At 52.5% G+C, this 15,245-nt stretch overlaps 1 protein-coding gene across 1 annotated transcript in view; it reads right to left on the bottom strand.

Annotated features, from left to right (window-relative positions):
* PSMB8 (proteasome 20S subunit beta 8) overlaps window positions 1-15,245 on the bottom strand; it is a 70,348-nt gene that overhangs the window by 37,474 nt on the left and 17,629 nt on the right. Inside the window, exon 2 of the mRNA XM_069241927.1 lies at window positions 10,415-10,559. Coding sequence (XP_069098028.1) covers window positions 10,415-10,559 — 145 coding nt within the window. The remainder of the gene's footprint in view (window positions 1-10,414; window positions 10,560-15,245) is intronic.

Raw genomic sequence — 15,245 nt, 5'->3', positions numbered from 1 at the left:
GTGTGGCTACCAAGGGGGTTACACGCCCCTCAAAAAACGGTTTGGCAACTTGTTTCTCCTCACCTGTCCCCAGTGACAGCCTGTCTACCTAAACAATAGAGCAGCCCCTCTCCCAAGTGATCCCCATTTGCCCATCAAAGAAAGCTTCTCCTTTGAAGCTCGACCCACGTGGCTCCCGGCAGGAGGGAGGTAACACCTCTCTTCTGTCCAGGCTTCTATTTTGTCCTTTCCTGGGAGTTGTTAGCACGTCTCTCCAGGAGAGCACAATGCCACCTGGAGGACAAGCCCTCAAGTACATCAGTGAACGGGCATAGAAAACCTTGGGCAACTAAAGTGGCAACTTCTAAAGTTGCACTTTACCCACCAGTGACATTAAATTCGACTTCACCATAAAAGCGGATTTAATGCACTGAATCTTTTGATATCAAACAGTACCGACCTTAGTAGTCCCATTCAGATGTTGGCAGGACTGGGGTGGCAGCCTGTAACTTCGTACTTGCCAAGAGGGCTACTAGCCTTTTCACAGTAAAAACAACAATTTAGAGTTTTTACTGCAGAAACATGTAAAGTTACATGTTGCACTTTTTAATATACAGCACTCTACCTTACGGGTGACTTACATACATTAAGAAGGGAGGTTTGGGTTTTGCTATTTCCTTAAATGGCAGAGTCGAGTTAGCAGTTTAAACCTGTTCTGCCAGTCTGCAGTTGTAGTCTAAGAGACATGTTTTACCTTATCGAACCTGTTGTGGCAAAACCACTTCTGCACTCCATGGGAGACACTTTAACTTACAAGCTCTGACGACCACTCGTACCATATACTAGGGACTTACAGGTAAGTTAAGTTATGCCAATTGGGGACAAGCCAATTGAACATGCAACATTATAAGGGTCAGAGCGCACGCACTGTTTAGCAGGGCTCAGGGTAATTCAAGGCCATTACACCAGTAGTACTTACAATGGGGGCGAACCTGGGGTGAAACCTGCAAAAGAGCCTGTTTCCTTACAAATGTAAAGTGCACTGAGAGCACAGGAAGCACACGCAGCTGCAGAGAATGCTCTTAAAGTATGAACAGTGCAAAGAGGGTCTCGAGGAAGAACAAAGACGTAAAGAGCACGTTGAGGGAACGGAGAACAGATTGTAGCAATGTAGAGACCACTAAGGGCATGGTGAGTGGACAGACAGCATGGGGAGAGCACAGAGGGCATGGTGAGCGGACAGAGGGCCTGGTGAGTGGACAGAGGGCATGGGGGAGCACAGAGGGCATGGTGAGCTGACAGAGGGCATGGGGGAGCACAGAGGGCATGGTGAGTGGACAGAGGGCATGGGGAGTGGACAGAGGGCATGGGGAGAGCACAGAGGGCATGGTGAGCGGACAGAGGGCATGGTGAGCGGACAGAGGGCATGGTGAGTGGACAGAGGGCATGGGGAGAGCACAGAGGGCATGGTGAGCGGACAGAGGGCATGGTGAGCGGACAGAGGGCATGGTGAGTGGACAGAGGGCATGGGGAGAGCACAGAGGGCATGGTGAGCGGACAGAGGGCATGGTGAGTGGACAGAGGGCCTGGTGAGTGGACAGAGGGCATGGAGAGCGCACAGAGGGCATGGTGAGTGGACAGAGGGCATGGGGGAGCACAGAGGGCATGGTGAGCTGACAGAGGGCATGGGGAGCGCACAGAGGACATGGTGAGTGGACAGAGGGCATGGAGAGACCACTAAGGGCATGGTGAGTGGACAGAGGGCATGGTGAGTGGACAGAGGGCATGGGGAGCGCACAGAGGGCATGGAGAGCGGACAGAGGGCATGGTGAGTGGACAGAGGGCCTGGTGAGTGGACAGAGGGCATGGAGAGCGCACAGAGGGCATGGTGAGTGGACAGAGGGCATGGGGGAGCACAGAGGGCATGGTGAGCTGACAGAGGGCATGGGGAGCGCACAGAGGACATGGTGAGTGGACAGAGGGCATGGAGAGACCACTAAGGGCATGGTGAGTGGACAGAGGGCATGGTGAGTGGACAGAGGGCATGGGGAGCGCACAGAGGGCATGGAGAGCGGACAGAGGGCATGGTGAGTGGACAGAGGGCATGGTGAGTGGACAGAGGGCATGGAGAGCGCACAGAGGGCATGGTGAGTGGACAGAGGGCATGGGGGAGCACAGAGGGCATGGTGAGCTGACAGAGGGCATGGGGAGCGCACAGAGGACATGGTGAGTGGACAGAGGGCATGGAGAGACCACTAAGGGCATGGTGAGTGGACAGAGGGCATGGTGAGTGGACAGAGGGCATGGGGAGCGCACAGAGGGCATGGTGAGTGGACAGAGGGCACGGGGAGAGCACAGAGGGCATGGTGAGCGGACAGAGGGCATGGTGAGTGAACAGAGGGCCTGGTGAGTGGACAGAGGGCATGGAGAGCGCACAGAGGGCATGGTGAGTGGACAGAGGGCATGGGGGAGCACAGAGGGCATGGTGAGCTGACAGAGGGCATGGTGAGTGGACAGAGGGCCTGGTGAGTGGACAGAGGGCATGGAGAGCGCACAGAGGGCATGGTGAGTGGACAGAGGGCATGGGGGAGCACAGAGGGCATGGTGAGCTGACAGAGGGCATGGGGAGCGCACAGAGGACATGGTGAGTGGACAGAGGGCATGGAGAGACCACTAAGGGCATGGTGAGTGGACAGAGGGCATGGAGAGACCACTAAGGGCATGGTGAGTGGACAGAGGGCATGGTGAGTGGACAGAGGGCATGGGGAGCGCACAGAGGGCATGGGGAGCGCACAGAGGACATGGTGAGTGGACAGAGGGCATGGAGAGACCACTAAGGGCATGGTGAGTGGACAGAGGGCATGGTGAGTGGACAGAGGGCATGGGGAGCGCCCAGAGGGCATGGTGAGTGGACAGAGGGCACGGGGAGAGCACAGAGGGCATGGTGAGTGGACAGAGGGCATGGGGAGCGCACAGAGGGCATGGGGAGCGGACAGAGGGCATGGTGAGTAGACAGAGGGCATGGGGAGAGCATATAGGGCATAGGGAGTGGACAGAGGGCATGGTGAGTGGACAGAGGGCATGGAGAGACCACTAAGGGCATGGTGAGCTGACAGAGGGCATGGTGAGAGCACAGAGGGCATGGTGAGTGGACAGAGGGCATGGTGAGAGCACAGAGGGGATGGGGAGAGCATATAGGGCATAGGGAGTGGACAGAGGGCATGGAGAGCCCACTAAGGGCATGGGGAGCGCACAGAGGGCATGGCGGGAGCACAGAGGGCATGGTGAGTATACAGAGGGCATGGTGAGTGGAGAGAGGGATGGGGAGCGCACAGAGGACATGGTGAGTTGACAGAGGGCATGGGGAGAGCACAGATGGCATGGTGAGTGGACAGAGGGCATGGGGAGAGCACAGAGGGCACAGGGAGAGCACAGAGGACATGGTGAGTGGACAGAGGGCATGGAGAGACCACTAAGGGCATGGCGAGTGTACAGAGGGCATGGGGAGCGCACAGAGGGCATGGTGAGTGGACAGAGGGCATGGAGAGACCACTAAGGGCATGGTGAGTGGACAGAGGGCTCCGGGAGAGCACAGAGGGCATGGTGAGTGGACAGAGGGCATGGGGAGTAGACAGAGGGCATGGGGAGAGCACAGAGGGCATGGGGAGTAGACAGAGGGCATGGGGAGAGCACAGACAGAACACTGAAGATACAGAGAACTGTTTTAGTTTAGGGAGCGCACTTTTGTTTGTGCTGAGTAAGTTAATCTAAGAAAGAAAAGCCAGAAACAGATGTCAGAGACAGGAGCAGCAACCCCAGAGTGCGCTCTCTGGTGTGCAACCTGAGGTGTAGCCCTGCTTTCTGAGAGCCCAGCCTGTGATCTGTGTGACCTGAAGTGTAGCGCCGCTGTCGGAGGGCTGCGCCTCTGATTCCTGGGGGTGCCACTCTGCCTTCCGAGGGCTGTGAGGCCTGAGGTGTGGCACTGGTGTCTCAGGGCCGGGCATGCGATCTGTGTGACCTGAGGTGGGGCTCTGCTGAGGACCGAGCCTGTGATGTGTAACCTGAGGTGTGGCTCTGCTGTCTCAGGGGTGAGCCTGTGGTCTCTCCTCAGGGTGAGCCTGTGGTCTCTCTGAGCTGAGGTGTGGCTCTGTTGTTTCAGGGGTGAGACCACTGAGGTGTGGCTCTGCTGTTTCAGGGGTGAGCCTGTGGTCTCTCTTAGCTGAGGTGTAGCTCTGCTGTTTCAGGGGTGAGCCTGTGATCTCTCTGAACTGAGGTGTGGCTCTGCTGTTTCAGGGGTGAGCCTGCGGTCTCTCTGAACTGAGGTGTGACTCTGTTGTTTCAGGGGTGAGACCACTGAGGTGTGGCTCTGCTGTTTCAGGGGTGAGCCTGTGGTCTCTCTGAGGTGTGGCTCTGCTGTTTCAGGGGTGAGCCTGTGGTCTCTGAGGTGTGGCTCTGCTGTTTCAGGGGTGAGCCTGTAGTCTCTCTTAGCTGAGGTGTAGCTCTGCTGTTTCAGGGGCGAGCCTGTGGTCTCTCTGAACTGAGGTGTGGCTCTGCTGTTTCAGGGGTGAGACCACTGAGGTGTGGCTCTGCTGTTTCAGGGGTGAGACCACTGAGGTGTGGCTCTGCTGTTTCAGGGGTGAGCCTGCGGTCTCTCTGAACTGAGGTGTGACTCTGTTGTTTCAGGGGTGAGACCAATGAGGTGTGGCTCTGCTGTTTCAGGGGTGAGCCTGTGGTCTCTCTGAGGTGTGGCTCTGCTATTTCAGGGGTGAGCCTGTGTGTCTCTCTGAGGTGTGGCTCTGCTGTTTCAGGGGTGAGCCTGCGGTCTCTCTGAAGTGAGGTGTGACTCTGTTGTTTCAGGGGTGAGACCACTGAGGTGTGGCTCTGCTATTTCAGGGGTGAGCCTGTGTGTCTCTCTGAGGTATGGCTCTGCTGTTTCAGGGGTGAGCCTGTGATCTCTCCGAACTGAAGGTGTAGCTCTGCTGTTTGAGGGGTGAGCCTGTGGTCTCTCTGAGGTGTAGCTCTACTGTTTGAGGCTCGGTCTATGATCAATGTGGCTCGACGTGGGCCTCGTTCTGCAGGTGTGGGGAGGGGAATGTTCTAGGGGCCACCCCATGTCCGTTGACAAATAGAAAATCATCTTTTCATTTTTTCCTAAGGATTAACTCGTCCTGCAGCCCAGGACCTCAGGCCAATTGTTTAACTTTCGTAAAACCAACGCCTTGGGCTCCTTGAAGTGCCTGGCACCGGGTGGGAAGTCTCTGCAGATGGGGTATTTTATGAAGCACATTTTAACAGCAAGGGTACCAGAGACGCTCCCAATATAACAAAAGAGGCTGCGGCTCCCATCACACAGTCACAGGCAGAAGCAGTGTCGTGGATTTTGTGATCTCAAGAAAAGTAATAGAAAATGTGTCTCAGTCGGGGTTTGTTTTGATTAATTCCTGCTGTGATGCTAATTACCACTTAAGGGCAGGTGTGGCCGACACCGGAAGTCCCGTCCCAGTGCATCCCTCGGTCATAGGTCGACGGTGGGGAGCGCTGTAAAGGAACTGTGATTCCTTTTTTTCATTTCCTGGTTCGGCTGCGATTTTTTACATTCTTTTGATAAAACGATCAAAGCGCATGGCGTGCTGACGTCATTTCACTGAAGGTGAAAGTAAAGTCAGCCCAGCTCATTTAACTCTCACTTTATCGGTGCTGGGGGCATATCTCAGCCCCTGAGCACTAATTTTCATGGGGAGGTGCAGTTGGAATGGGGAGAACCCCCCCTTTCTAATGGTATCTCTTCCTAGTGGCTCCCTGCAGCAGGGCAATCTCCAAGCAGGGATCCACCTGCTAGACACCAGCAAGTAACCAAGAAAGCAGTAGGTTTAAGGGGGAAGCCGCCTCCTTGGCAATAACCTAATAATATTCCACACCCCAGCCAATAAAAAAGTCTTTCTGCCACCCGTAGGGGGCAGATGGGAGTATTGATCTCAAATCTGCACCCATGGGTGCGGGGGGGGCAGAAAGCCCAATAGAAGGAGGGCGTCCTCCTGGAAATGAGCTATTGCTTCCCCTACTAGCCACAAAAGTCTCCACCATCCACGTTTCTCCCTGGGGGGCAGCTAGGAGACGTTTACCTCCAATCTGCCCCTGGGGTGGAGGGACAGAAATCCAACTAGACATCAGGCTTTACTTTTTATGATTGCTGTGACCCCCCTCCCCCCCCCCCCTCGCCGGTCTCCCCTACGAACAAAAGCCTTTCTGACCCTGACAAGACAGCAGGTAGATTTTACATTCAATCTGTCCCCAGAGGAGGTTAAAAAGACTATTAATTGCCAGCCCTTACTTTTTGAGGAGAGGTGACCTCCTGGCACTGGGATAGTACTTCCCCCTTCCCTAGGCAATAAACCTCTTTCTGCCCCACCCTCTTGTTCGGCAGCAGGGGGTCTTCACCTCCAATCTGCCCTCCCTCAGGACAGAAAGTCCACTAAGCATCAGGCCTCACTTTTTGGAGGGGAAGCGGGCCGTCTGGCAATGGGCTAGTGCTTCTCCTCTCCCCAAGGCTTTCTACCCCTCCAAGCCCCCGGATGGAAGCAGGAAGCCAAAGTGACCCTCACTAGACAGCAGGGTGATTTTATTATGAAAGGAGGTGAGGCCGGTCCGCACATCAAGCTAAGACCCTGCCTCAAAAAAGACCAAAATAGTCTTTCTGCTCCCCTGAGGATCAATATGGGGGTTAACTCCCAATATGCCCTAAGGGAGTAAGTCCACTAGACACCTACAAAACATATGTGCCAAAAAAAAGGCAGCCCTCCCCCCCAGCAATGGGCTGGTGCGTTGGCTGCACTTTTCGGGCTCGGGTTGGACGCACCCGGGGAAATCTAGTGAATCCAGACATTTATAAAACTAGACGCCAACGGGTGCTCAGTGTGGTGTTTCTTGTGTGGATCCCTTAATGTTTTCATATCCACAACCCCCTTCAAACTCAAACTTTGTCTAAAATTGAGCATTTTCCTTGTATTTCTGTGAACTTATGGAATGCACAGGGATCTACCAAATTCCTACCACCCAGTGCGCCCCCTCCCTTAGCCCAATGAAAATGCAACCCCACCTGTGTGGGAGCGCCGACCACACGCAACACAAAAGGCCCCAAATGCAATGTGGAGAAATCAGCTAAACGGGTAGCTTCGGTATTTGGGCCGGGCTTGACGGCCACCCAAGGAAACCTACCAAACCCAGACATTTCTGAACACTAGACCCCCGTTGGAGTCCAGGGTGGTGCTCCTTGTGTGGATCCCATCATGTTTTCTTACCCAAAATGCCCTGCAAATCTCCAACATTGTCAGACATCATACGTTTTCCTCCCATTTCTGTGACCTAAACGCCCAGAATCAGCAGGGATCTACAAAATTGCTACCACCCAGCTTTCCCCCATTTGTCCAATAAAAATGCTACCCCACTTGTATGGGCGGGCCCAATGTGTCTGTTGTCACTGACAGCTTTTTAACTCCTTAAATGCTGAGGCTTCTCCATCCCAGCGCGGAGCAGTTTTTTGGCTATTTGGGGTACTTCGCGCTTATGCTTCCATATATTATTTTGCATATCCCTGCCAAACATGTGTCCCTTTTCCCAAAATCATAGGGAATGCATGGGTACTCGGTATTTGTGGATTCCCTTGGAAGAGACCAAACAAATAGGCAAAATACAGCTAAATACATTTTGGGGCGTTTGGGGAAAAACTGGAAAAAAAGCTACACAAGCAAGTGTCTGCAGGAGTGATGCAAAGTCCCATTTTACCAAGAATTGCGGTGGCACTTTCTCCTGTGACACCAATGGCAACACCTTATGCCGCTGTCCTGCCCAGCCCCAGCTTCCTCAGGCCGAGCCTGCTAATATTTCCAAAAGGTTCTCAAGGTACAGAAGCCTGACTTTGGAGCATCGGTGACTGCGCCTTTATTCCATCCCAGCAAATGTTCTATTAATGCCCCAAGAAGATAGACATTCAGCTAACGCGCAGCATGCTTCTGCCATCTGTGCCATCACAAGCTCAAATCTTGCTTCTCAGCCTTCTTGCTTCTGATACAAGAGTGGGACTGCCACGAACAGACATATTTTAGGATGCTAGGTGTTAACAATGCACAGATTTGCGACTCAAATAAATGTGATGTTTGAGGCACTGAGAGATAGAGTCCACACCACGATATTAGTTATAGGTCAGCTCACAGCTGCTGGGGTGTCCTTTCATCAGATGTCCTGAAAACATCTCAGGGCCACGGTACTCACAAAAGTGGCTCCCAAGGGTAACAAGCATGATTAAACACTGTACACCTTGGCAAGGATAAAGATGGTGGGGTTCAGAGATAAGAGATGGAAAGTGACTAGAGCAGAGTATGAGCATAGCAAAGACAAGGGTAAGGAAAAAGGAAAGAAACAATAAGAGAAAAGAACGATAAGGGAAGACGTAGATGAAACAGGAGTAACAAGGCGAGTGGGAGGGAAGAGAATAAATGTTGCAGAGAGGGTGGGAGGGCTAGAGAGTATTGCATATAATGAGATTTAGATTTCGGAGGACGGGACGTCCGTCATCGTTGCAACGGAGTAACTTGTCCGTGAAGATGTCAATCAGGCCCTAAGCACAGACACTCAGTAGGTAGGTTGTGTTTTACTAAAATGATGTAGAAACCATGAAACTGCAGTTTTCTTAAGGGGAGTAAAATTTTGAGAACTCTCAGGGACTTTTGTTTCTCACTGAGAAGACGAGGACATGTTTCTGCTTCCCATGAAGACACTGAAAGGTGATTGACTGACTGAAGCATGAAGAAACATGTTGCAAAAGCGTTGCTATGGTAATGAAGATGTGTGATGCTCGGGTAGGTTGCCTCATTCCTTTACGCACAGACTTTGCCCGGATCTGTGCTGCTCTGAGACTACCGAGGTTCCTGAACATCTCTTTATTGTGGGTTCTGCTTTGATTGATCACTGACATTTGACTCTGAAGCTGTATGCTATAATCTCTCTACTGTGGAAATCTTTATGGTTATGCCTGACACCTTTTTCTCGTTCTCCCAAAACCTTCCTGAATCACAGAATAGGGGCTCTTTCCTTCACGCCTGAATCTGAGAGAGCTGTGTGATCTGAGGTGTAGCTCTGCTGTCTGAGGCCTGAACCTGTGTGAGCTGAGGTGCAGCTCTGCTGTCTGAGGGCTGAGCCTGTGATCTGTGTGAGCTGAGGTGCAGCTCTGCTGTCTGAGGGTCGAGCCTGTGATCTGTGTGAGCTGAGGTGCAGCTCTGCTGTCTGAGGGTCGAGCCTGTGATCTGTGTGACCTGAGGTGCAGCTCTGCTGTCTGAGGGTCGAGCCTGTGATCTGTGTGAGCTGAGGTGCAGCTCTGCTGTCTGAGGGTCGAGCCTGTGATCTGTGTGACCTGAGGTGCAGCTCTGCTGTCTGAGGGCTGAGCCTGTGATCTGTGTGAGCTGAGGTGCAGCTCTGCTGTCTGAGGGTCGAGCCTGTGATCTGTGTGACCTGAGGTGTAGCTCTGCTGTCTGAGGGCTGAGCCTGTGATCTGTGTGACCTGAGGTGTAGCTCTGCTGTCTGATGGCCGAGGCTGGGATCTGTGGCCTGCGGTGCAGCTCTGCTGTCTGAGGGTCGAGCCTGTGATCTGTGTGACCTGAGGTGTAGCTCTGCTGTCTGAGGGCTGAGCCTGTTATCTGTGTGACCTGAGGTGCAGCTCTGCTGTCTGAGGGTCGAGCCTGTGATCTGTGTGACCTGAGGTGTAGCTCTGCTGTCTGATGGCCGAGGCTGGGATCTGTGGCCTGAGGTGCAGCTCTGCTGTCTGAGGGTCGAGCCTGTGATCTGTGTGACCTGAGGTGTAGCTCTGCTGTCTGAGGGCTGAGGTTGTGATCTGTGTGACCTGAGGTGCAGCTCTGCTGTCTGAGGGTCGAGCCTGTGATCTGTGTGACCTGAGGTGCAGCTCTGCTGTCTGAGGGCTGAGCCTGTGATCTGTGTGACCTGAGGTGCAGCTCTGCTGTCTGAGGGTCGAGCCTGTGATCTGTGTGACCTGAGGTGTAGCTCTGCTGTCTGAGGGTCGAGCCTGTGATCTGTGTGACCTGAGGTGTAGCTCTGCTGTCTGAGGGCTGAGCCTGTGATCTGTGTGACCTGAGGTGTGTGACCTGAGGTGCAGCTCTGCTGTCTGAAGCCTGAACCTGCGACCTGTGTGACCTGAGGTGTAGCTCTGCTGTCTGATGGCCGAGGCTGGGATCTGTGACCTGAGGTATACCTCTGCTGCCTGAGGCCTGAATCTGAGAGAGCTGTGTAATCTGGGGGTAGCTCTGCTGTCCAAGGTCTGCACGTCATCTCATTGTGATCTGGGGGGTAGCTCTGCTGTCCAAGGCCTGAACCTGTGATCTGTCGGTGAGAGTGGTGACCTTGTTCTTGTGAATAGGATATCACTCACTTATGTAACTCCCGGCGGAGGCGCGTGAGTCCACAGCTACGATCACTCCATGCTGGAACTTGAAGGCCAGGGTGGTCGTCCCATGCCAGAGCTCGATCTTGGCACCATTGTGGCCCTCAGTGCACGACTGAAGGAAGCGGGCAGGCTGCAGGGAGAGATGCACACTATCAGTACTGGGTCAAGGAGTGAGTCACGATGAAGGGGGAGGACTGACAGGCAGTGAAGGAGTGACAGGCAGTGAGGCAGGCAGGAGAGGCAGGCAGTGACGGAGAAGAAGACGGTGAAAGAGAGGCAGGCAGTGAAGGAGAGGCAGGCAGTGAAGGAGAGGCAGACGGTGAAGTAGAGGCAGACGGTGAAAGAGAGGCAGGCAGTGAAGGAGAAGCAGGCAGTTGAAGGAGAGGCAGGCAGTGAAGGAGAGGCAGCCAGTGAAGGAGAAGCAGGCAGTGAAGGAGAGGCAGACAGTGAAAGAGAGGCAGGAAGTGAAGGAGAGGCAGGCGGTGAAGGAGAGGCAGGCGGTAAAGGAGAGGCAGGCAGTGAAGGAGAGGCAGGCGGTGAAGGAGAGGCAGGCGGTGAAGGAGAGGCAGGAAGTGAAGGAGAGGCAGGCAGTGAAGGAGAGGCAGACGGTAAAAGAGAGGCAGGCAGTGAAGGAGAGGCAGGCAGAAGGAGAGGCAGGCAGTGAAGGAGAAGCAGGCGGTGAAGGAGAGGCAGGCAGTGAAGGAGAGGCAGACGGTAAAAGAGAGGCAGGCAGTGAAGGAGAGGCAGGCAGTGAAGGAGAAGCAGGCGGTGAAGGAGAGGCAGGAGGTAAAAGAGAGGCAGGCAGTGAAGGAGAGGCAGGCAGAAGGAGAGGCAGGCAGTGAAGGAGAAGCAGGCGGTGAAGGAGAGGCAGGAGGTGAAGGAGAGGCAGGCAGTGAAGGAGAGGCAGGAGGTGAAGGAGAGGCAGGCGGTGAAGGAGAGGCAGGAAGTGAAGGAGAGGCAGGCAGTGAAGGAGAGGCAGGCGGTGAAGGAGAGGCAGGCGGTGAAGGAGAGGCAGGAAGTGAAGGAGAGGCAGGTAGTGAAGGAGAGGCAGGCAGAAGGAGAGGCAGGCAGTGAAGGAGAGGCAGGCAGAAGGAGAGGCAGGCAGTGAAGGAGAAGCAGGCAGTGAAGGAGAGGCAGACAGGGAGAGGCAGGCAGTGAAAGAGCACCAGGCAGTGAATACTCTTTAATAAAACATGTCTGTCTTTATTAAAATGTATGAGCACAAACAAACGTGAGAATATAAGCAATTGAAGTATCCACGCCTTCTCCAGTGCGTAGAGTATACAGTGTCCTTTTAAAGTGTCGTATATCGGTATGAGAGGAGTCTGGGCCCCACTTGTCCCATATTTTGCAATGTTTTTCGGGGTATCCCACCGACATATATACAAACTGCTCTTCTCTAGCTCAGTACTGCACTCCGCGGGTCCATTCTGGCACAGAGGGAGTTATTTGCGCCCTCCAGTGATGTGCAGTGTTCACCGCCAGCCGAAAGCTTCGCTGCCCCTATTCACGCGGATCACTGACAGAATATCGGAAACAAAAATATTGTGTGGACAGAATATTGTGTCAATAAAATGAGGATTAAACCACCGAGAGCAAATACGTGTAGATTTACTCTCGCTCACTCTATGTCTACGTACCTTGAAGTTATACATATCGTCAAGGTGCCTATATGTGAAGTTATATATAAAAAACTTAGTTTCCCATAGACATTTACCTTCACAATATTTTGTCCTTGTCTTTCTGATATTCTGTCTAAACACCATTCATCCATCAAGCCCAGCATTACCATTTTTGGCTGTGGCAGAACCGGCTGACCTACCACTGAAGTCACAACATCATAAATATGCTGCTAATACTGTGCAAAGGGATGTTCCCAACTCCACTCCGCGTCTCACGCAGGGGGATCGAGGCTGTGTTTCATTCTGCTGACTGTGGTGGGGCTGTAGCAGACCACATGAAGGTATTTAGGATGGATGAACCTCAATTTCATAGAGACCGCGAACACTCTAAGGGCCCTCTTTGCCTTCGCCCAATCCTCATCTTCCAGGGGCGTATTTCTCACTTCCATCTTTCTCTTAATGCCTCCATGGGGCTGGAGGTAGTAGTGGTCTGGAGTAGTTTGCCCAGTTCTGATGACTACCTCAGGCGTAAAGTGCTAAGGTCTGGGCGTTATCTCACAAGCGTTGGTCCAAACGTGGACGCTACATCTTGAGCATAGTGTGTCTTTCTGAAGCCACATCTGGAGTTTCAACCCAAGTACTACCTCCGGAGCATTGTGTCCATATCTGGAAGATACCGCAGGAGGACTGATCCTGATCTAGAGGCCACACATAAAGCATAATGTTTCACTCGGAAAGCCACATCTGGGGTATTATGCTGAGGTCTAAAATTCACCACAGGACCACTGGGCTCTCGTTTGAAACATACAGCAGGAGTACTGTGTCCAGGCCTGAAGGTCACCTCAAGGGTATGAGCTGAGGTCTCAAAACCTGAAGTCTAAAGGACGCCTCAGGAATATTGTACCCAGATGTGGAGAAAACCTCAGGAGTACTCGTCCAGGTCTGGAGATCACACCTACAGCAAGGTTTTCCACTCTGAAATCTACAGCTAGAAACTTGTGTCCTGGTCTGTAGGCCACCTCAAGAGTATTGTGCACAGGTCTGGACGACCTGCAGACGTATTGTGTCCAGGTCTGAAGATCACCTCAAGTATATTACTTCATCCCTGGAAACCTGAAGCCTAAAGGACGCCTCGGGAGTATTGTACCGATGTCTGGAGGAAACCTCACGACTATTGGTCCAGATTTGGGGACCACGTTTGGAGTATTGAGCTGAGGTCAACAGGTCACTTCAGGAGTACTGCACTCATGTCTGGGGGCCAGCTCATTCGTTTTGGTCCAAATCTGAAGGCTGCATCTACAGCTTGGAGTATTTTGTTCAGAATGCCACCTCATTAGTATTGTGCCTCGATCTACAATTCTGTGGTGACGGGCGCATTGTGTTCAAGTCGGAAAGCTACATCAGGAGTATTGTGTCCAGGTCAGTAGGTCACCTCAAGAGTATTGTTTCAACTATAGAGGCGGTGTGAGTCAGATCTAAATCACAGTGTTTTGTTCTGCAGACCACATCTGAAATACTATCCTGAAGGTCACCTCAGGAGTACTGTGCCCAGGTATAGAAACAACCTTTAGGAGTACCGGTCCAGCTCTAGAGACAGCCTTTAGAAGTACTGGTCCAGATCTAGAGACAGCCTTTAGAAGTACTGATCCAGATCTAGAGACAGCCTTTAGAAGTACTGGTCTAGATCTAGAGACAGCCTTTAGAAGTACCGGTCCAGATCTGGAGACAGCCTTTAGGAGTACCGGTCCAGATCTAGAGACAGCCTTTAGAAGTACTGGTCCAGATCTAGAGACAGCCTTTAGGAGTACCGGTCCAGCTCTGGAGAAAGCCTTTAGAAGTACTGGTCCAGATCTAGAGACAGCCTTTAGAAGTACTGATCCAGATCTGGAGACAGCCTTTAGAAGTACCGGTCCAGATCTAGAGACAGCCTTTAGAGGTACTGGTCCAGATCTGGAGAAAGCCTTTAGGAGTACTGGTCCAGATCTAGAGACAGCCTTTAGGAGTACTGGTCCAGCTCTAGAGACAGCCTTTAGAAGTACTGGTCCAGATCTAGAGACAGCCTTTAGAAGTACCGATCCAGATCTGGAGACAGCCTTTAGAAGTACCGGTACAGATCTAGAGACAGCCTTTAGAAGTACTGGTCCAGATCTAGAGACAGCCTTTAGAAGTACTGATCCAGATCTAGAGACAGCCTTTAGAAGCACTGATTCAGATCTAGAGACAACCTTTAGAAGTAACGGTCCAGATCTAGAGACAACCTTTAGAAGTACCGGTCCAGATCTAGAGACAGCCTTTAGAAGTACCGGTCCAGATCTAGAGACAACCTTTAGAAGTACCGGTCCAGATCTAGAGACAGCCTTTAGAAGTACCGGTCCAGATCTAGAGACAGCCTTTAGAAGTACCGGTCCAGATCTAGAGACAGCCTTTAGAAGTACCGGTGCAGATCTAGAGACAGCCTTTAGAAGTACCGGTCCAGATCTAGAGACAACCTTTAGGAGTACCGGTCCAGATCTAGAGACAGCCTTTAGAAGTACCGGTCCAGATCTAGAGACAACCTTTAGAAGTACCGGTCCAGATATAGAGACAGCCTTTAGAAGTACCGGTCCAGATCTAAAGACAGCCTTTAGGAGTACCGGTCCAGATCTAGAGACAGCCTTTAGAAGTACTGGTCCAGATCTAGAGACAGCCTTTAGGAGTACTGATCCAGATCTAGAGACAGCCTTTAGAAGTACCGGTCCAGATCTGGAGACAGCCTTTAGAAGTACTGATTCAGATCTGGGGGTTACATCTAAAGCACTGTGTACCATTCTGAAGAAGAAATCTGGAGTAGCGCTCCCTGGTCTGTAGGCCACCTCCAGAGTATTGTGGCCACATCTATAGTACACCTCAGGACTAATGGTCCAGATCTGGGGACCTCATCTGTAGTACTGTGTCCAGGTCTGGAGATCACAGCTGAAGTATTGGTTCAGAGTTGTAGATTATATCTAGAACACAGTGTGCCATTCTGTGGGTCACCCCAGAAGTTCTACACTCAGGTCTGAAGGATGTCATGTGTATTGTGCCCAGCTCTGAAGCCCACCCCATGAATATTGTGCCCAGGTCTGAAGCCCACCTCAGGAGTGTTAGTCCAGATCTGGCAGTCACATCTGAGGCGCGTTATCCCATTTTGAAGGTCACTTCATTAGTGTTATGCC

Source organism: Pleurodeles waltl, chromosome 6 (assembly GCF_031143425.1).
Source record: "Pleurodeles waltl isolate 20211129_DDA chromosome 6, aPleWal1.hap1.20221129, whole genome shotgun sequence".
In the NCBI taxonomy this organism is placed as follows: Eukaryota; Metazoa; Chordata; class Amphibia; order Caudata; family Salamandridae; genus Pleurodeles; species Pleurodeles waltl.
This window is presented reverse-complemented; position numbering and strand designations above follow the sequence as displayed.